Source organism: Cajanus cajan, chromosome 8 (assembly GCF_000230855.2).
Source record: "Cajanus cajan strain Asha chromosome 8, NIPB_CcT2T_4, whole genome shotgun sequence".
Lineage (NCBI taxonomy): Eukaryota > Viridiplantae > Streptophyta > Magnoliopsida > Fabales > Fabaceae > Cajanus > Cajanus cajan.
The window spans coordinates 25,440,877-25,462,501 of NC_138524.1; the positions used below are offsets into that span (position 1 = coordinate 25,440,877).

General features: G+C 31.8%; 2 protein-coding genes across 3 annotated transcripts; one reads left to right on the top strand and one right to left on the bottom strand.

Moving 5' to 3' along the window:
- The first annotated feature begins 1,099 nt into the window (after nt 1–1,099).
- Nucleotides 1,100–15,092, top strand: LOC109798364 (putative leucine-rich repeat receptor-like serine/threonine-protein kinase At3g14840). 2 transcript variants are annotated; one of them, XM_083062950.1, is made up of 24 exons: nt 1,100–1,253; nt 1,451–1,631; nt 3,106–3,177; nt 3,259–3,327; nt 3,797–3,868; nt 3,970–4,041; nt 4,138–4,209; nt 4,476–4,547; nt 4,653–4,724; nt 4,812–4,883; nt 5,001–5,072; nt 5,319–5,390; nt 6,021–6,083; nt 8,347–8,412; nt 8,515–8,550; nt 9,089–9,129; nt 11,750–12,123; nt 12,384–12,579; nt 12,664–12,819; nt 13,088–13,206; nt 13,330–13,540; nt 13,644–13,893; nt 14,094–14,244; nt 14,613–15,092. In XM_083062950.1, the coding sequence occupies exons 1-24, from the start codon at nt 1,160–1,162 to the stop codon at nt 14,976–14,978; spliced, it is 3,021 nt and encodes a 1,006-aa protein (XP_082919076.1). In that variant the 5' UTR covers nt 1,100–1,159; the 3' UTR covers nt 14,979–15,092. The 2 variants fall into 2 exon arrangements, with proteins under 2 accessions (XP_082919076.1, XP_082919077.1); XM_083062951.1 differs by having other exon boundaries at nt 8,371–8,412.
- Nucleotides 15,093–16,236: 1,144 nt separating this feature from the next.
- Nucleotides 16,237–18,987, bottom strand: LOC109798363 (pentatricopeptide repeat-containing protein At2g38420, mitochondrial-like). The gene has a single exon (XM_083062952.1). The coding sequence runs from the start codon at nt 18,627–18,629 to the stop codon at nt 17,133–17,135; it is 1,497 nt and encodes a 498-aa protein (XP_082919078.1). The 5' UTR covers nt 18,630–18,987; the 3' UTR covers nt 16,237–17,132.
- Nucleotides 18,988–21,625: the final 2,638 nt, after the last annotated feature.

Here is a 21,625-nt window from a genome sequence, read left to right on the forward strand (position 1 = left end):
TTACTAAAACTAGCTTAGAAAGTAAAGTTTAGCCTTTAGAAATCAATAAAATTTAATAAAATTAATTAATTTTCATAATATATGTGAATTTAAATATTTTTTTAATTATATATGAGTCCAAAAGATAATCATTTCACAAATCGATGTAAGATCTCCTACAATATAATATATATCTATAAAATTGATTTGTTAAAATGAATTTTATATTTCAGTTTCATAAACATGTATGTGGAAGAAAAAAATTATAGCTTCAACTACTTAGTAATAAAAGTAAACAGATTATTATAAAAAAATTTAAGTTATTTTTGTAAAAATTAAAAAATTTATTATATATATTAATTTGTAACTACATAATAATATAAAAACTTAAATATTATTTTCTCTTTGTATTTTCTAATTAATATTTATTTTATAGAAACTAAAGAGATATAAATACTTCATACCTCTAATAGTTACATATAGACAAAATATTAGAAGGTTGCGTGTAATTATTCTAAAAGAATATAAGTTTTTTTTTATATCTAAAAGATATAATAATCTACTAAAAATTGGAGATAAAAAATGATTACTTATCTCAATATTCTCTTTATAATTCATGTCTCTAATAGTTATAGACAAAATATTAGAAGGTTAAGTGTAATTATTTAAAAGGAATATATTTTTCTTATATTTAAGAGATATAATAATTCACTAAAAGTGGAGATTAAAGAAGGCTACTTATCCCATTATCCTCTTTATAACATGTATATAATATTAAACAATGTATGTAATTCATGTTTGGTCCTTTTATCTGAGATTGTTTTTTCAATACCAAGTAAATTTTTTTGGTACTGGTATTCCATTCTTTTATATATATATATATATATATATATATATAAAATACCTTAGAACTCCTGGCAATTTAATCTTCGAGAAATTCAATAATGGCAAAAAGCATATTTACTTTTTCATTTTTGATAAAAGCAAAAAATCTTCATTCGTTAACCTGTTTTGTCCCTTGCGTTGCGTGTTCAACTCTTCCTACTGGCCATGTCCCCATGACTTTAATACTAGCTAGTACTAAAAGTTTACCATATAATATATGCAATATACACACCACCCATCTCTATTTGTACTACCTTACCCTCTTTAAATTACTATTCTTGTCCCATAGAAAATAATGATGGGTGCTTTCTCTGGTTTTCCTCTTCTTTTCCTTCTCCCTCTTTGCTTCACTCCGTTTGCTTTTGGAGCCACTTTGCCACAAGATGAAGGTAGTAATGATATACTTGGAGCTCATTTTAATATAAGATATAAGTGTTATCAAGTAAAAAAACTCTCAAAAAAATACTTTAATTTACACCATCTTTGTGAATTAGTCTTCTTCTTGCTTTGATTTGTGTTGGAGTTTGGTTATATATGTAGTTGATGGAGTTGATAAATAATTGTATATTTGTACTTGTGTGATTAGTGAAAGCTCTGAGAGACATAGGAAACATAATTGGGAAGAAGAATTGGGACTTCAGCGTAGATCCATGTAGTGGAAAGAGTAATTGGACATGGTCCTTTCAATTGCAAGGTTCACAAACACAAAATGGTGTCACTTGCAATTGTTCCTTTCTCAATCACACTGTTTGTCATGTCGTTGCCATGTAAGTCTCTCTCTCTGTCTCGAGTTCGAATAATTTTATTAGTCTTACTCACCTAAATGTTTCAACCAGTATGTTAGATGATAAATATTCAGAGTTCAAAAGAAGTGGCGAATAGCTTACAGAATTTTCTTCGTTAAAAATAAAAGGCTTACAGAAAAACGTGTTGACTAAAACTAAATACTAGTTATAATTTATAAAATATGTTTGCGTTCGAAAAGTGAAAAGTAGTATCTCTTCGTGTCAAAATCAAAGCAAATTCATAAATTAAAATATGTATAAAAAATCATAAATTGAAAATGATATCGAACCAACCGTGATAATGGTATTATTAATCTTAACAGCGTCAGGTCAACAGAAAAACAGGGGAGCGTCAATAAATACTCATATTTTATATTTCATGCAATAGTAGAACGTGATACTTTTTTTAATTTAATGTAATAAACAAAAATTTCGGAAATTCCACATATATCCTTTAAATTTTAGGTAAAAAAACATATAAGTCATTCTTTAACAGGAAATCTCTTATTTGATTAGGTATGAATCCGAGTATGAGTAATATATGAGACATCAAACCGCGTAGAGGGTGGATATATATATATATAAAGAAGGTTCAAATAATACTAGTGTAACTTTTATTAAGTGTTTCACCGTTGAATAATTTTAAATTAAATGTGAATTTTGTAAATCTAACCCTTAGATTGAAAATTCATATCACTTTATATGTGTATATCAAATTTTGTTAAAATTGAACAACAATTTGAGAGTAATCAAAGTGTTTATATTTTAGTATATTTTGAAATAAATATATTACGTCAATTTTGTTTTATAAGACTGAAGTATCAAATCATCTTGGATTAATATAAAATTTTGTATATATGATCTAAGAGTAAAGAACTTTTAATCTAACAATTGAATTTACAAAATTCACATTTAATTTAAAATTATTGAGTGGTGTAACACTTAGTAAAAGTTACACTGGTATCGTTTAAACCCTCCTTTATATATATATATATAATATTATATATATATATACCCGTTCCCGTACTCATATCTATATCTATTTTTGATTTCTAAAAATTTAATTTTTTTAAAAGATTTACTTGATATTTATGTAGTTTTTAGTTTATTTTAAATTTCTGTTAAATAAAATTTAATTATATAATTTTGTAATTATTATTATATGTTAAAATTTTATTTTTTTTATTTTTCTTAAATATTTTATTACTTTTTTGAATGGATATAGATATATCGGATATGAGACCTGTATACATGATATCCGATAGAAATAGGAATGGGGACACAAATTTCATATCTGATGGATATAGACATACGAATACAAATTTCATACATGTCGGATATGAGTATGGGATTTGGGAACGGGAACGGGACGGGACAGTAAAAAAAGAGTACTGGTCAGGTTCATCGACTTCTGTAATCTGCATTGACAAATTCATGGTTTTTAATGGTTATACAGCGTTTTAAAAGCACAAAATCTTTCGGGTACTGTCCCACTGGAGCTTGTCAGGTTGCCTTATCTCCAAGAAATGTATGTTTCTTGCAATCTCACTGTTATAATCTATACTTTCATTCACTTATTTGATTCATTAATTCTTTCTTTTTGTTGCAGTGACTTCACCCTCAACTACCTTAATGGTACAATTCCTAAACAATTGGGAACCTTAAACCTTGTCAACATGTAATTGATTACTCTTTTTCCTTTGGTTGCACACATGCACTGTTAAGTTTGCTTCCTCGAGCATCAATGGCCCAATCTAAATCATTCTAAAATAAATAGTATTTAATTAGATTCTCTTTAGGACAATCACTAGCATCGACTTGGTGATAGGGGTTGAGATTCTTAAGAAAGTGAAATTTAGAGCCTAATTTAATCTTATAATACCGGTTTATAAGGTGAGAGTTATTCCTATCTCTAGTTGATATGAGATTTTTAAGAGTGATTTGCATATACAGGATTTTTGGTTCAAACCATGTTATTATTGTAATTCCTACCAAGTAAAACAAATGATTCTCTTCAAGATAGATTTAAGGAAAATAGGTTTTCATTTTTGTATGTTTCATATTTTTTATTTGTTAATTTGTTATCTTGTATTTATTTCCCAAAACATGAATGGTGAATCTAATTGTACAATTTTTCATTTGGCAAGTTCCTTTTATGGAAACCGTCTAACTGGTCCAATCCGAAAGGAGCTTGGAAACATCACCACTCTCAAAAGTTTGTAAGTTTCTTTTCTGATTTTATATATATTACAGTTTGACCCTTTTTGTTATTTCTTCTTGTTTTGTGTAAGTTTAGAGGAACTTAATTTAAAGTGGACAGGGTATTGGAGTTCAATGAACTATCTGGAAATCTTCCTCCAGAGCTTGGGAATCTTATTCAGATTGAAAGACTGTAAGCCATTTTATGAATAGTCTCTGTATCAATTTTATTTTGGTTGATTGATCTTAATTTCTGAAACTAAATATAGATTATTTGCTGTCCCTTCAGGCATCTAACCTCCAACTATTTCACTGGAGAGTTACCTGCAACATTGGCTAGGCTCACAACATTGAAGCACGTGTAAGCTTCTTGCTTTTAATGTGCTAGATATTATTTGACCCTCACAATGCATAGGCGTTATCTCTTAATTAACATGAAATTCAACTTTATTTGGAAGAGTTGGGGTGATAAGGATCAAATGCTTAACCATTAGGTTATTGAGGTTTTGATACCATATCGAGAACCAACTCTTCTGACACATTAGGAAGTTAGTTGAATGGTTATGTTTGGTTTTGTAACTCTGACATAATTAGCTTATATTTGTGGCTTGCCCTCCTACAATGCAGTCGTATTGGTGGCAATCAATTCTCTGGAGCAATACCCAATTTTATACAGAGCTGGATAAATCTCGAGATACTGTGTGATTATTTTTTTCCTCCTTTTTTAATGAACATAAGTTGTTTTAATTTTTTTTTATATATTTTCAACTTATCCATACCATTTTTTTCCAAAAATATTTTCAGTGTAATGCAAGGGAGTGGTTTGAGTGGGCCAATTCCTCCTGGCATTTCAATTTTGAGAAACCTTACTGACCTGTAAGTATGTTGCCTTCTAATGAAACCAGTGTTTCAATAACATGCTTTTTTATCTTGTGATTTAAGTGTTTAAAATATGATATGCAGGAGGGTTACCGACTTGAATGGATCTGTTTCGTCATTTCCACAACTTAATAATATGACGAATTTGGAAATACTGTGAGTCAGATGATCAGATTATGATTATTAATACCTTACTAAGAAAATGCTTCAAGGATAGAAAATTAGGAGATGCATGTGTTGTTATCACTTTAATATTGCCTAATTGGTTGCCAGAATATTGAGGAGTTGCAACATTATTGGATCCTTACCTGAGTATCTTGGAAACTTGACTACTTTGCAAGTATTGTAAGTGCTGATTTTGTTTTCCTTCCCTTTAATATATCTTTTCTATGATAAATCTTGATATTTTTTCTAGCGGTATTTTAGTATATTTAGAATTTTGTAAAATTCTTGTATTTTATGCTCATTGAATTGATGAAGAACTTCAACATACTTGTTTCATTCACTGTATTATAGAGCTATATTTAATGTTTCTTTACTTTAATTTTGCTCTTAGAAAAGAACATATTCTGACTATAATTTCTTTTCCAGAGACCTTAGCTACAACAAATTAAGTGGACCAATTCCGATCAGTTTTGATGGCTTTCAAGGCTTGGATACTCTGTAAGAAATTTTCTTTAGTTTTCCTATACGATTAAACCAAAATAACCTCATACATTTCCGAGTAGCTAGATTGTGCTATTTTATTTCGTTTGATTGTCTTCAATTTTAGTTTGAAAATGTTAAAAGTTCAAATTGAGTTATTTCCGGTGCGCAAACAGTATGATGGCATGAATTTGCTATCTACGAATCTGTTTGCTCAACTAAAGACTTTAACTGATTGGTTTCTCTGTAGTTCTTTTTTATTTGGAATGCACCCATACATCTGTGATTTGATTTTCCTTGAATGTTTAGATAATGTATTTAAACCTTTGAAAGAAACATTTTTTCCATCAGATAATTATTTTTTTATTTTCTTTTGAGGGAAAAGGCAATAGATATTAAAGGAAAACTGAATAGGAAAAGCAGTGAAGGGAATTAAGGAGTAAGAGAGCCGACAGAAATACTGGTGTCTAGAATTTTTGTCATTCATAGATGTTAGTCACTGAATTGAAACTAATATAGGTATGGTAAAACCAAATAAATCCTTGAAGACAGTCCAGATAATTTTGGATATAGTTTACTAATCTATTTACCATTTTTCTGTCAATAATTAAGTTATATGAATTGACTTCTTGATATTGGTTTTACTAGATTTTTAGATGGGAATCTTCTTACTGGATCACTGCCTCAGTGGATAGATAAACCTGACTTTGTGTGAGTTACCTTTCAAATGCTACCTATGTGATCTATTAATTTGGCAATTTAAATATTTTCTGGTTAAATGGTACAGTTGCGCTAATTCTTTATTCCTTTTGTATGTATCAACTTTTGACCTGGTGCATTTAGTGTCATATACATATAAAAATTCTAACTTAATCCTTAGGAAGTGAGGATTCTCTAATCTTTTCATTGGACAAAAGGAACAGTCGCATATGTATTAGAGACAAATAATCTCTGGGTGCATATGAATAAATTTTATTGGAAAAGTATCTTCAAACTTGTATTATTCATTGTGGTTTCATTTTTTCTTTTTGACAGAACTACTATTTCTCCCTTGCCTCTTTGTACTATAAAATCCATGAGTAACACAAATTTTTTAATATGAAGACAAATAATGTTTTATTTCTTCTAGCATAATGTAGGAAATATCATTTTCTTTTATAGATAAACTGAATCATTTGGAAAAAAAATAATTCAGACCAGCTATTGCAATCTTGAGTATAAACTACAAGAAAAAGACCATTGTACTATTTCACACTATTCTACAAGTTATTATAAGACTTATTTATTTATTTATTACGATATAGAAGAAATAACATTAGAATGAATTAAAAAATTATAAAACCAAGGAGGAGGATAAGATGTCAGCTTTACTAAGGATTTACCACCCAAAAAGCTTAAAATATTATGTAAAGAGACATGATTGACTTTATATCTTCCACACTTTTAAATAGAGAAAAAGATCTAAAGAAACCTGCAATCTATCTTCTTATAAGAAAGAGATATTTCCATAAAGAAACCATCAATGGGGTGATCAAGAGGAAGACTAAAGGGTCTTACATAATAGATCTAAAGAATCTCACTTGAGCATTCTGCTTCAATGATATACATCAAAGAGCAAAATCAACTTCACACTGCTATAAAATTTCTCCTTCCTTGTTCTTGCCAAAACCTTTGAACTTCACTAAAAGAAATTGCTCCAAACTCAAGAGCATACCCAATGTTTCCCAAAAGAACAGAACACAGGTTCAGTTCATCAGGTACTTTTGGTGTTTTTTTCCATCAAAATTGGAGTTTTATCATGGAAATCTGTGTCAACATTTAACGGTGACTTTAATTGCGAAAGTTATTGAGGTAAAACTCCAATTTTAATGAGAGAACAACACTAAAAACACCTTACAAAATACATATAAGTTTTATCTTTGCCAAAACTCCAATCTAAGCACTCCACAAGGAAGTAGTACTTGACAATCTAAAAACATGACAATGCACTTTTAGTTAGATCTGTAGCATGTCAGTACTTTTAGTCTTGTTATGTATAGCTTTCTTTTTTTATTGGTTTGCATTGAGGATATCCTCCAACCAATTGTCAAAGACTAATTCCTTTTGAGACATAGAGATCACTAAAGTGTGTTATCACTACCAACAAAGTCTTCATGTGAATAGCCAGAGAACCAAACCTCTCTCAACATGCTTAAGGTTGTTAAGTACTGCTGTACAAACAAATATTTGAACTCATGGAAACTCAACATTTTGAATCAACTTATTAAGAAGGAATTACAGCCTACTGGAAAAGTAAATAAGATAAGAATAAATACTAGAGTGGATGTCTGTTATTATTATTTACACCACATAATACATGAAAGATATTTGAGCAGTAGCATAAGATATTTTAATATGAACCCGAGCCTTGAGCATTAATTGTCACATGCACCTGAGGTATGGAAGGTTTAGAAGAGGAGGAGGCTCCAAAGCTGGTGATATGAACTATCCAAAGTTCCTTTTTTATAGGCTCTCCAAAGTCATGGTTGATGATGGACTGGCACCAGACAGGGAATAATGGGGTGAGGAGAAGATAGTTATACAAGTGAGATCCATGGGTATCTTATGGATATGTGTTGGTTATAGTCTGCTGGTATCATGAGATAAGATCATTCTGGAATCATTAGCTGTAGCCATCTTGTTGAGGGAAAGAATGATACTCTTTGACATGATCAATCACAACTTTGGAAGAACCACACCACAAAAGCTAGCCATAGTAGGTGGAGAGCCTAAGGAATTTATAGGGAATCATTTTCAAACATTCCCTTTAATGGAGTTTCACTGTGAATTTAATAACTGGATAATCAAGATGAAAATTGTCCATATTTTTTCTATCAACTATTTTAGAATTTTCTGGAGAAATCAAGTCAATGAAGTCGGAAATATGTTGTATGATCTTCGTTTCTAAATCACACATTTTATGAATCTTACACAGTGATCTCTCATATAACAATTTTAGCATCAACAACATAGAGCAGCTGGGTTGTCAACAGGGAAGCGTGTAAGATTCCTTGCAGTTTTGTACTTTTCTCTTCATTTTTCTTTCTTAATGTTTTAGTTGTAAGAAGCTACCTGAGCCTTGACCATTTGCCATTTGCCTCAGGAACTTGTTTGCTTCATCTTTGAATGGAAACAACTTGTAAGTTTGGAGTTCTTAATTCTATTTTTTTTTTTTCGCTAAGGGAGCGTTTGGTATTAGGGGAGTTTTTACTTTATATGTAATCTGAAGTTTAGAATGCTAGTTTTACATGTTTGGTTTATTATTTAAAAAATATAAAACTTTGTTTCCTAGGAATGTCTTTCAAATAGATTTTCTCGCAAAATTGTTTCCCACGGAGGAAGGGGGTGCAATCTAAAATTCCTATGTTAAAAGAAATATCTTATTGTGACTTTTCCTTTATTTACTTATTTAATGTAGTTAAAATCTTTGATCCCCAAGTATTATATATGAATATTCTTAAGAATCATTTATAACCAACTAAGCATTTTAATTATTTATAGGAATCACAATTTCCGGAATTTTTATTCTCAAGAATCATGATTTTCGAGCATGAAAAAATTTTCCTTCTACCAACCCCTTCCCCCTAAATTTTAACTAGTTTTATATGGGTTATGATGTGTGCTGATTTGTTACCCCTACCTCACCCACATTCCTTTTTTTTATTTTATTTTTTCAGAGGAAATATTTCATGTTTGTCAAACATTCGGTGTCCGAAAAGTAAGTTGTTTATCTTGGACTTCACTATAGTATTGATTGTTAATTATTATTTTGACATTAAGAGCTGATGGTTTTTAATGTATTTATAACTTTTTTAGTTAGGGATACAGTGGAAAAGGGATAACTATCCTTATACTAGATTTGCATATTTTTATACAAATAAAGTTGTAGGATACCAAGATCCTTTTTGGATAAACTTCTCTAAACATACTTATAGGAGAAAAAATATAAGAAGGAAAAATAAAATAAACTTTTATAGAAGTTAAAATTAGTTTATACACAAGTTAAAAATAATTTTTAAAGAAGCTAGTATGGGAAAGCTTCTAAAAATTAGCTTATGCATAAGTAAGTTTTAACTTATAGAGTAGCTAATTTCATTTTTTCTTATATTTTTCTCCTATAAGTATTTTTGGAGAAGTTTATTCAAACAAGCCCTAAACCTAATTGATAAGTTAATATGTTGATAGAAAGCCAACAAAATGGAATATTATCCTAAATAAAGCCTGAGCCTTGGTGCTTCAAGTTAATCGATTGTGTGGTTCCAGCAAGAAAGGTTGCTGGAAAATTTTCCAGTGACAATGGTGGTTTGCTGGATTAAGGTTACCAAAAGATGGAGATAGTAATGGTGGTGGTGGAGCAGGAAATGTATGCTAAAGGCCTTCCAAATTGGAGAAAACTGCTTTGACAGAGAGAAAACTACTACAAGTGGTGACAAAAATGACGGTATGGGCAGTGGTATTGGTGACAAAAAATGAGGAAGATCAAACGGCTACATAGAACAAGAGAGCAAAGTTGCTGAAAAGTAGAATGGTTCTATAATTTTGGAATGTGGCAGTATAACTATGACAGGACAAATCAGGATGAATGATACTGCTTTGATACTAGGTTGAATTTAGAGGGGGAGATTTAAGAGAATGAAAAGCTTTCTTATGCCAGAAAATATAGTACATAGGTTCTGCATATCATCATATTTTTAGATAATTGATAGACTGAGTGGAGACTAGTATCCATGAACACTAAACGCATATAAGCATGAGATGTATGGACATATTACTTCCTAAATAAATACCATTATTTCCATCAAACCTATACTCTGTTCCTATTATTTTGCTCAAGAAGAAAGACAAGGGATGGCGATTTCTCTTAGATTAGAAGGCCTTAAAATTACAATGACCAACAAGGCAACAATTTTTCAATTCTATTAATAAATTCATTATTAGATGAAGTAGGAAGTACCATTTTTACTAAGCCAAGCCTAAAATCTAGATTTCACATGCTCCATCCCACTAAAATGTTTCACTTTGCTTAGGAATCAAGGTCAAGAGTAATTTATGGACACCCTAGTTTAGGATTATGTTATTTGAGTAGTGTTATCATAGGTTATCTTTAAGATTTATATGCTTTTATCCATTTTAGGGAGTTAGTTGAGAGAGATGATAATAAATATAGGGTAGTTTGAGAGTGAGATACTTTTTGTGATTCTCTTTTGAATTGTATTTCAAAGTTTGTGCTCTCGAAGAGAGAGGCAGTAGAATAATCTGCCTATCTCTTTTTTCTATTTGAAATAATAATACCCAACCTTCTTGAGTACCCAATTGAAAAGAACATAGGAATACACTCCCCTACTTTCTCAGTGATTTCTGAAGAGTATGAGTTACACCTCCAACCTGCATAGGTTATAAGCACTCAAGGGATTTGGAACTATTGATTCATTGATTCAACTTACCAAATTGTGAAAACATTTGGACGTGAGAAGCAACTATGCGAAACACTTTCTCCTATTTCCTCCTTGATGACAAGGTGCCACTGGGGGAGAGTAAATAGGACGGAAAACAGGAATCAGACCTAACGGGATCTTAATTCAATGTAACAAAATATGCCTGGTTATAATATGATATACTAATGTCTTTATAGTTAGTTAGATAGAGGGGAGGTTGTAACTGTCTAGAGAGGAGCTGTATAAAAATAAGAGAGAAACTAGAATGTGGTATCCTAGAGAGAGAAAACCGATTGCAGAATTTGAGAGGCCAGATCTTTCGAACACCTGATTATCACCTGATTCTTTCTGCCCTAATCTTTTTCTAATTCTTAAATGGCTTGAAGCATAACTCAACCTTTATAAAATCAACTTGTTAAGTGAGAATTGTTCTTTACTTATATATACTAATTTAGACATACCATTAGTTGATGTGAGATCTCCAACACACTTCCCTCATGCCAACTGCCAAGGATCGAGGACTGGACATCTCAAATGTGAAATTTATCAGACTGGATGTCTATGGGTAGTCCGATGATGACCTAATAAACTCACCAACAATCATTATTATAGACTCTGATATATCTTTAAAAAGTAGCTTGAAGTTTAACTTAATCTTACAAAACAAGCTCATAAGGTAAGGATTGTTTTTCGCTTATATACACCAATTTTGCCATACCATTGAGATCTCCAACACTAATCAATAAAATACTTCATTTTTTTCTATCTTTTCTGATTTTGTTCTATTATAATGTTAGGAACAAGGGGAAGTAAAAGTGTAAGCTTAATGTATAATTTTCTAGTATGGTTTACAATATTGATTAATTCTTTAAATAGTTGCTAAACAATTTCTACTTGTCCTAGCTACGTATTCTCTCTATATAAATTGTGGTGGAAAGCTTGTAACTTCTGGTGGAAATAAGACATATGATGATGATTCAAGTGAAACTGGACCAGCAAGATTTCATTACCCTGGAACGACCTGGGCACTTATCAACACTGGTCATTTCTTTGATAGCAATGGCAACTACTATACTTGGACTAATACAACTAAGCTTTCAGTGGACACTGTTGAACTGTACAAGGATGCACGTGTTTCTCCAAATTCTTTGACCTATTATGGATTTTGCTTGGGAAATGGAAACTACACAGTAAATCTCCATTTTGCAGAAATAATGTTTACCGATGATAAAACATATAGCAGCCTTGGAAGGCGTGTATTTGATATCTACATTCAGGTGCTCATTTTTATAATTTTCTTAAGCTACTCAACCGCATGTTAAAATATTGAACAACGTGGGCACTAGTCTCTTTGGGAACTTCATGCTACCAAATTCAAATACTTTAGTAGAATCTTTGATATAAACCATATTTTATCATAAGTTGTAATTAAGTAAAAGAATGAAATAATAATGCAAAATTGCATTCTACAATTTTTTTTACTACATTTCCTCACTGGTAACCATCAAAGATTTTTGTGTGAATTTCAATATTGCAGAGAAAGTTGGTGGTTAAGGATTTCAATATTGCAAAAGAAGCAGGGGGAGTTGGTAAGGCAATCATTAAAAGTTTCACAGCTGTTGTGACTAGTAACGCCTTGGAGATTCGATTAAATTGGGCAGGGAAAGGAACCACTTCCATTCCATTTGGATCAGTATATGGTCCTCTTATATCAGCTATATCTGTTGATCCTAGTGAGTTGTACTTATTGGGTTTTCTATTTTCTGCCATAATCTTTTGCTTCTAAACTTATTAACTCTTGCATAACAATCATGCAGACTTTAGACCACCATCGGAACCATTGGAAAGTGGTAGTAGCATATCTATAGGGGTTGTGGTTGCAATTGTGGTTGCTGGAGCAGTTGTTATCATCTTGGTATTTGGTATACTGTGGTGGAAAGGTCTCTTAGGATGGAAAAGATCAGTGCCCGGAGGTAATCACCTTGAAGTGAATTCAATTAACCTGATTACCAACCTTTTGCATGAAACACCTAAGAACTGCTGCTCACAAAAAATGGATTTTTGGATGTCTGGCATAAATTGTTTTCCAATGTTTCCCTGAATTGGCCTATTATCTTAATCTTAACCATTTTGCCAACTCCTTTAAAAGAAAGCAACAGTACTGGGATGGTGGATCCAATGAAGCCATTTGTTTTCCTAATATATAATATATCTCTTAAATTTGTTGGCTTCTATTGACAGAACTAAAGGATTTAAAATTGCAAACTGGTTTGTTTACCCTGCGACAAATCAAGGCAGCAACAAATAACTTTGACAAAGCCTTCAAGATTGGAGAAGGAGGGTTTGGTCCTGTTTACAAGGTATACTCTATTACAATTCACCACTTTTTCCTGATCATATTGAATGAAATGTTGTAATTGTGTTGTGTTAATGTTTAATGAAATGCTGTTTTCCAACTTTTGAACAACTGTATACCATTTCAGGGCATACTGTCAGATGGCACTGTAGTAGCAGTTAAGCAGCTTTCTACTAAGTCAAGGCAAGGGAATCGTGAATTTATTAATGAGATAGGCCTGATTTCTGCTTTGCAACACCCTTGTTTAGTTAAGCTCTTTGGCTGTTGTATGGAGGATGATCAACTGTTACTGATATATGAATACATGGAAAACAATAGTCTTGCTCGTGCTTTATTTGGTAATTGTTTTTCTCTATTTTCAAGTCTTTTTTGTTTTTCTGGAATAATGGACAATCTTGTTCATGTAACTTATATTCATATGTTGCCTAATTTCCATCAAAGTCAAAAGTGATGACCCTGAGAAATGTGAATTGAAATTGGATTGGCAAACAAGACAGAGGATTTGTGTTGGTATTGCTAAAGGCTTGGCTTACCTTCATGAAGAGTCAAGATTGAAGATTGTTCATAGGGACATCAAGGCCACTAATGTATTGCTTGATAAAGATCTCAACCCCAAGATATCTGATTTTGGTTTAGCCAAGCTCAATGACGAGGACAAAACCCACTTGAGCACCAGAATAGCTGGCACTTAGTGAGTTCCCATTTATTTCCTTTTTTACCATTTTGCATTGATCCGTTTTGAGCTATATTTTGGACACATTATCATACTATAGAAAAATATTAGATGTCATATACTGAAATACCTCATTATCGAATTTAAAATTTAAATTGAACTCGTCGTAGATTATGAAAAAAATTAAATATGTAATTGATGAACTTTCTACACTGCAGTGGATACATTGCTCCTGAGTATGCAATGCATGGTTATTTGACGGACAAGGCAGATGTTTATAGTTTTGGAATTGTTGTGTTAGAAATTGTTAGTGGTATGAGCAACACCGTTAGCCAGCCGATAGAAGAATGCTTCTCTCTCCTTGATTGGGTAAATTCTGTTGTTATACTCTCCTGCACTAATGCCAACCTGATTTTGAGAATATCTAGCATGGTTGTGTACATTCTGAACTATACAACAAATTTCATTTAATTTTAATCTATTGAATCCATCCAAGGGAAATACGGTATACAGTTGATGTTTCTCAAATTGAAAGGCCTGAGTGTGCAACATCAATTTCTTGCATTTTGTAAGGCTACTATGATTAATTATCTATCTGAAATATAAGACCTTTTCCACGCTAAATTTCCTATATACCTACAAACCTAAGCACCAAAAATTTTAGGTCTTGTCTCTTTCAACTGTGAAATGAATTTGGAATCATCAAACGTTTGTTTGTTTGCATTTTACAATACCAGGTTCATGTCTTGAAAGATAAAGGTAGTCTAATGGAGTTTGTGGATAAGAGGTTGGGTGAAGAGTTCAACAAAAGGGAGGCAATGGTGATGATCAATGTAGCTCTTTTATGCACCAAAGTCTCCCCATCGCTGAGGCCCACCATGTCTTCAGTGGTAAGCATGCTTGAAGGAAGAACACCTATTCAAGAGATGATGTCAGACACAAAAGAGGTATTGGATGATAAGAAATATGAGATGATGCGACAATATTACCAACATAGAGGAGAAAATAATATAGTTGAGTCTCAGAGCCAAAGTGTCCCTACAGAGAAATCCTCGGCACTTATATCTGATACCAGTTCTTCTCTAGGGGTAATTAGTAGTTAGAGAAACTAGGGATTAATATCTTGCCATTGGTTTATGTATATTTAGTGTTTGGTTCAACTTATCTAACAAAAATCATTATTTTTTCAATTTTTGAAAAAACTTTTTAAAGAAAAAGCAATTAGTTTCGTATTCCTGGTATATTCTACTGTTAAAGGGATGATAACGCTAAATGCAAGCACATGGGAAATTTCTTCATTAGGTAAAATTCTGATTGAAAATGTTTGGTTTCGTTTATCAAACTGTTGACAAGAAAACTTATGTCAAGATAAGGTTCTTTTTCTTCAGCTTATTTTGGATGAAATTACTCTACCGATATCTCAGCTTTAACAAATTAAAAGGATAAATTCCAAGAAGCTAACAGTATGGCCAAAGAATGACAGATTATATGCAAGTGGTGTTGCTTAGTTTTGTCCTCTGCTACTTGCATAGAGCCAGGGCAAGGCTCTGACACCTTTTCATAGTGAGACTGGTTCTGCAAATAATAAAACTAGTCCGCTCTCTTTTCAGTGAGACCTACATAATAATATTTACTCACTAATGCATTAGAAAGAAAGTATCAAATATATGTTCAAATATAAGGCCTAAGAATGACAGATTATATTAAGTAGTATTGTTCAGGCCTACATGATAATATTTACTCTCAAGTAAAGAATTGAAACAGAAAAAAACTAAACAGAACAGTGCCACTAACTTTTAATTTCAACATAAGAAATGCTGCATAAAAATCTAAGAAAGAGACTTTTTATTTTCTAATTCCTGCATGCATTTGTTGTAACTAATTCCTGACCCGCATGATTCCTATAGCACCTAAATCGAGTGACTCAGCTTCCACAAGGCCATTCCTAACTGCATGAATCATTACATTATGCTCAAAGGTACAAATTATCTACTTGTCTCTTGAGGTTATGACTTTCTGTTCTAAGGATATCTTTTTTCTATTTTCTTTTTCTTCAGCCTATTCTGGAGGAAATTGTTTTTCAGATACACCAGCTTTAGCAAATTAAGTGGATGAGTATGGCCTAAGAATGACAGATTATACGCAAGTACTCAGTAGTATTGTTCAGTTTTATGCTCTGGAACTTTCATAGCGCAATGCTTCGACACTTTCATAATGAGAAAATTAGGTCCAAACTCTTTGAACTGTGGCCAGCATAATAACATTTACTCTGTAAGGCATCAGAACTGTGCAGGTGTTAAAGAACACTATTCATATTACGTAAGTAAAGAATTGAAACTGAACAAAACTAAACAGTATTACTTTATATTTCAACAAACTAAAGTACAACATAAAAATTAAAAAATCTATAGAGTTGGTGTAACCCTACATTGCGTGACCAACAAACACATTGAATACAATAATAAACCATTTGCCACACACACACATATATATATATATATATATATATCATGCCTTAATTAATTATGTGGCAGGAAATCAAAAAGATCATATGTGAAAAAGGATGAACTAGTGACAGATTGACAAGAGGCTAGATATAGGCGGTGTGACTGGTCTGCATGTCATTGTTATATGTAGAATTAATAAAAGGGTGATTGAGAAGCATTGCAGCACTGAATCTGAGAGGGTAGGATCCTTGACAAAACACTTGCCCAAAAAATCTTTACAGACCCTTTCTGTAATGCAAGCTTCAACATTAGTTCCTCTTGGCTTTCAACGTTCCTCCATGCATCCATTCCAGTGATCATTTCAATTACAATACACCCAAGAGACCATATATCCAATGCAGTTCCAATCACCCCAGTAACTGATTCTGGTGACATTTAAAATGCTGTGCCTCTAAATTTCATCTTTCCAAATCCAAACTCAGCTTTTGCCTCTTCTCTAGTCTTGGCCAATCCAAAATCAGCAATTTTCACTTGATTCCATGTCTCACTCTTCCACGTTGGAAACAGAAGAATGTTGTCTGGTTTCAGATCACAATGAACCACTCCTTTTTCATGAATACAATGAAGTCCTTTGAGAAGCATATGTGTGTAAATTTTTACCGTATCCTCAGATAGTCCTCCTCTCTTTCTAATTAATTCACCAAGAGAACCATAAGGAGCAAGTTCCATGAAAAGATTGTAGGAGACATAGTATTTTTCAATAGCGTATCGATCAAATTGGAGGATTGGGGGCCAGTTTGACAACTGAGATTAATTTGGGCCCAACAACCCAGAAAATGTGATTTCTGAATACCCAATGCCAGATCCCGAGTTAAGCAGTGACCCCCAAGCCCTGGCCCCAGGAACAAAACTTTTTGCAACAATTTTCTGGGTCATTTCCATCGCTTCAGCAATCAAGCCCTTTCGGCACCTCTGAAATATGATGTTATCAAATGTTGAAGCTCTAGGAAACAAACACTTCTCCAACATTTCCTCCAACAAAAGACAAGCTTCACCAATCTCACCTTTCCCAACCAAACCATCAAGCAAGATCCTATATGTATGCAAGTTGAGCCCAACACCCTTCCACCCCATCTCCTTCATTAGCCCCTTTGCCTTACCTAAGTCACCTGCCACACACAAAGCACCCAATAAAGTATTGTAAGTAACCACATTTGGTTTGCATCCTAACTCCTCCATAGAAGAAACAATCTTAAGCGCTTCATCCACATTGTTCTGCTTGCACAAACCATTTACATACACATTGTAAGTATAAACATCAGGAACGAGTCCAATAACAAGCATTTCATCAAACAGTTCTTCCAACTTTCCATACTCCCCTTCTGCCACAATCCCACTCAACACCATAGTATAACAAACAACATCAGGTTTAATTCCATCTTCTTTCTGCTGGTTCATAATGTCCAAAGCAGCCATACCCCTCCCTTCCTTCACCAAGAACCTAATCATGTTCGTATAATCCATAACCCCAGGACAAAATCCTAGTCTCCTCATATCCCTCCAAACAACCAAGGCCTCAACACTAGTCAAATCCTTTTGCTCACACAATGATGAAATTATCAAAGAACATATCTTTTCATCCAAACCATACCCATCTTCCATCATACAACTCATTATCTTAACGGCATAATCCACCCTCTTAATTCTACACAAGGCCTTGATCAAAACCCGACACGTCGATCCCTCGACCCGAATGTTCATGTGCTGGCTCTTCAGCAAGGCCTGGGGAACCATTTTGAGGCACTCTCTCTTCCTACAAAGCAGTAAGAGAAGCAGGTTCAATGAGCAAACAGTTGGTGTGCACCTGAACCTGGGGATCCTGAAAAACAAATCAACAGCATCTTGGACCCTGTCAGCAAGACCATAGAACCTAATAAGGTGCACAAAGATAAGCTCTGGTGTCTCAAACTTCTCCGAGTGTTCAAGGTGTTCCAGAACAGGAGGAATGTCCTGCAACTGGGAGGTGCTTGTTAGGGTTTTGATGAGAAAGTAGTAAGCTTTTGGAGTTGGGGCAGTGCTATATGCTTTGAAGGAGTCAAGGAGAGTGGAGAGAAGAAAAGGGTGGTGAAGGTTTTGTGTTTGGGGTTGGTGGGGAGAACCCATTTCAAGGGTTGCTTGTTTGAGGATTTGCATGGCTTGTTGTTCACCAAAGGTGTGGTGCCATGAGGTCTTGTAAGGAGAGTGTGGCCATTTTCTGAATTTTCTGAGGTATTTGTTGGCACTCTTGGATAAAGGGTTTCTCACCATCTGGATTTGACAATAGGACCAGATAAATCAGAGACGTCAAATTTGTAGAATCGGAGGATACAAACGAAAAAGTGAAAACCAATAAATAGATAGTCAAAACTCTGACATAACTAGTTTAATATGTGACATGTTTCACTGAGATTAACAAAAATTAGTTGTCATTGATAAAAATATTTTAATTCTTTTTCAATTACTCCTAAATTAATGAGACATGTTAAGAGAAAGGACTCGAACTCTTAACAGCTACAATCCTCCAATTTGATTGGACTGGAAGATTCACAGCACTAAGATAAACCGTAGCATAAGACCCACTCCCTAAAGTTGCCAACTTCTTCCATGCAGCCATGTATTGCTGTTTTTTCTTTGCGTAAGAATAGTATACCTCATGTAATTCTTCAGTTTCTTGTCTATATATGTATGTTAATGACCTAAATCTTTGATTACGATATTGCTCTGCAAGATTTTAAATTAGGTAATTAAAGATAAAGTTCGGGTGTAAGCACCATAAAGATATACTATCGGAAATTGTATTGGCGGGAATAGTAAGAAATTAGAATTTAGTCAGCTAAGGATTTTATCAGTGTGTAAGTAAATCTCTGAATGCAATCTTCCGGTTAGCCGGAGATACAAGATTTGCAAGGTGTGAAGATTTGGATACAATTTCATTCTATTTTTCTAATCATCTGTAATCCTAAAATGTAAACCTGGGATGAGCAAGATTCATAGACAGTAGAGTTTTGTAATAAACACAATAATACCAGGTAAATTGAATTGCATTCAATTTCAGATTTCAAAAAGATTTATTTTTTATCGATAGATTTCTAAAAGATAAATTACCAGAATATTATATTTTTAAATTTTCATATTAGTTTACAATTTATTATCTTTCGGGCTTAAATATGTTTTCTGTAAAATGAACGAGTTTCTATAAAATTTAGTGTTTTGTTCTTTCAAAATTTGTAAATATTACTTTTATCTTTTGTAAAATATTTTCTTTGATTTTCATCTCCTAAAATATAAAATTGTTATTTTTGGTGCGTAATGACCATATGAAGTTATATATATATATATATATATATATATATATATATATATAGAGATAGATAGATAGATAGATAGATAGATAGATAGATAGATAGATAGATAGATAGATTGAGGAGGAATCCACTTATTCTAAAAATAAGCATATTTATACTTATTACATTTAATAATTTATGTTTTACATCAAATTTTGACAATTCAACTGTTGAATTAACATTTCTTAATAAATAGATCAGGTATGAAAATTTTTATAAAAAAAATTAAAAACTATTTGATATTTCATTTTGTAATTCAAATTGATGGATAATCATAAAATATTTTATATATCAATTTAAATTAATTAATGAAACAAAGTACTAAGTAATTTTAAATTTTTTAAATTTTGCAGACTTAATGTATGTATTAAGAAATTTTAATTTAACGATTGAATTATTGAAATTTGATGTAAAATATGAGTTATTAAGTAAAATAAGTATAAGTAAACTTATTCTTGAAATAGGTATGTATCTCTCTCCTTTTTTATATATATATATATATATATATATATATATATATATATATATATATAACACTTATTTTAAGAATTTATAAAATAAAATAGTAGTGTCACATTTAAATAAAGTATCACAACAATTATGACTACTACTCGAAATGCTTACATAACCTTCTAATGTACATAAATAATTAAAAAGGATCACATAATGGTATGGTATGAACTAAAATCATAATTTCAAATTTTAGATGAATGAAAAAAAAAAATCTTATAAGGACCAAAATCAAAACATGTTCATTTTTCTAGGGCTAATAAAAATATATTTAAAATTTTGTTTTAATATCAAAATTAACATTAATTTATTATACAAATGTTAATTTAGATAGTAATTAAATTAAGAAGTTAAATATTTCTTGTTAATATATATATATATATATATATATATATATATATATATATATATATATATATATCCGGTAACAACATATATAACTAAGTTTTATTATGTAGCTTAGTGTGTGACTTATGTAAGTCAAAAATCTATCGAATATTTTGATGACAAAGTCAATATTATTTTTGAATTATCATCTCTTTATTAATGATTGAAACAACTCGATATATATTTAAATCGAAAGATACAAATCTAATTTAAATATTCATCCTAAATATTAACTTGAATAATAATCACCGTTCAGAATATTTTAGGTATCATCCTTCAATAAAGGTGTTTTTAGTTTTTTCTCTCTCCAATTTTCATGGTTTTTTTTTTAATTTTTTGTCTTTAATAATACATTATTTTTATCTAATAATTATATATATATATATATATATATATAAAGGTGATAATTAACCTGATTTGATGTACATATTTTTAGATGATTTTTTCTTTAAAATTTTAAATAATTAAAAAAGTATATTATCATTACAAACACAAGACTCAAATTTGAGACCTTAAAGTTTGAAGACTAAGTCAACTAATCTAACAAACTTTGATAATTTTTTAATAATTTTATTAAATAAAATATAGAAATACGAAGTGTCTCAACTCCACTAATATATATAAAAATAATTTCCTATTTTCATGTACACAATTTTTGAGACTATTTAACCCTTAAGTTTTTAAGTAATAAAAATAATATTAAAAGTTAACTATTCTTACAAACTCAAGACCTTGAGGTTATCGTCATTACCACCACCACCTTCTCGCTGTCACTGCCACCATAATCGTCTATATCGTTGTTATTGTCATTGTTATCGTCATTGTTGCTATCACCATCACTCTTCCTATCACCACCATTGTTTCCACTACTGCTACCACCACTAGTGTTGTTGGTGAGGGCACCTTCGCACTAGAGATAGTGGTGGCGGCGAGAGAGAGGGGGTTGGTGGTGATAATGATAGTGACGGACTAAACTTTTGGTAGAAGCAACGATGATGATAGATCAAAAGATTAATCTAGTAA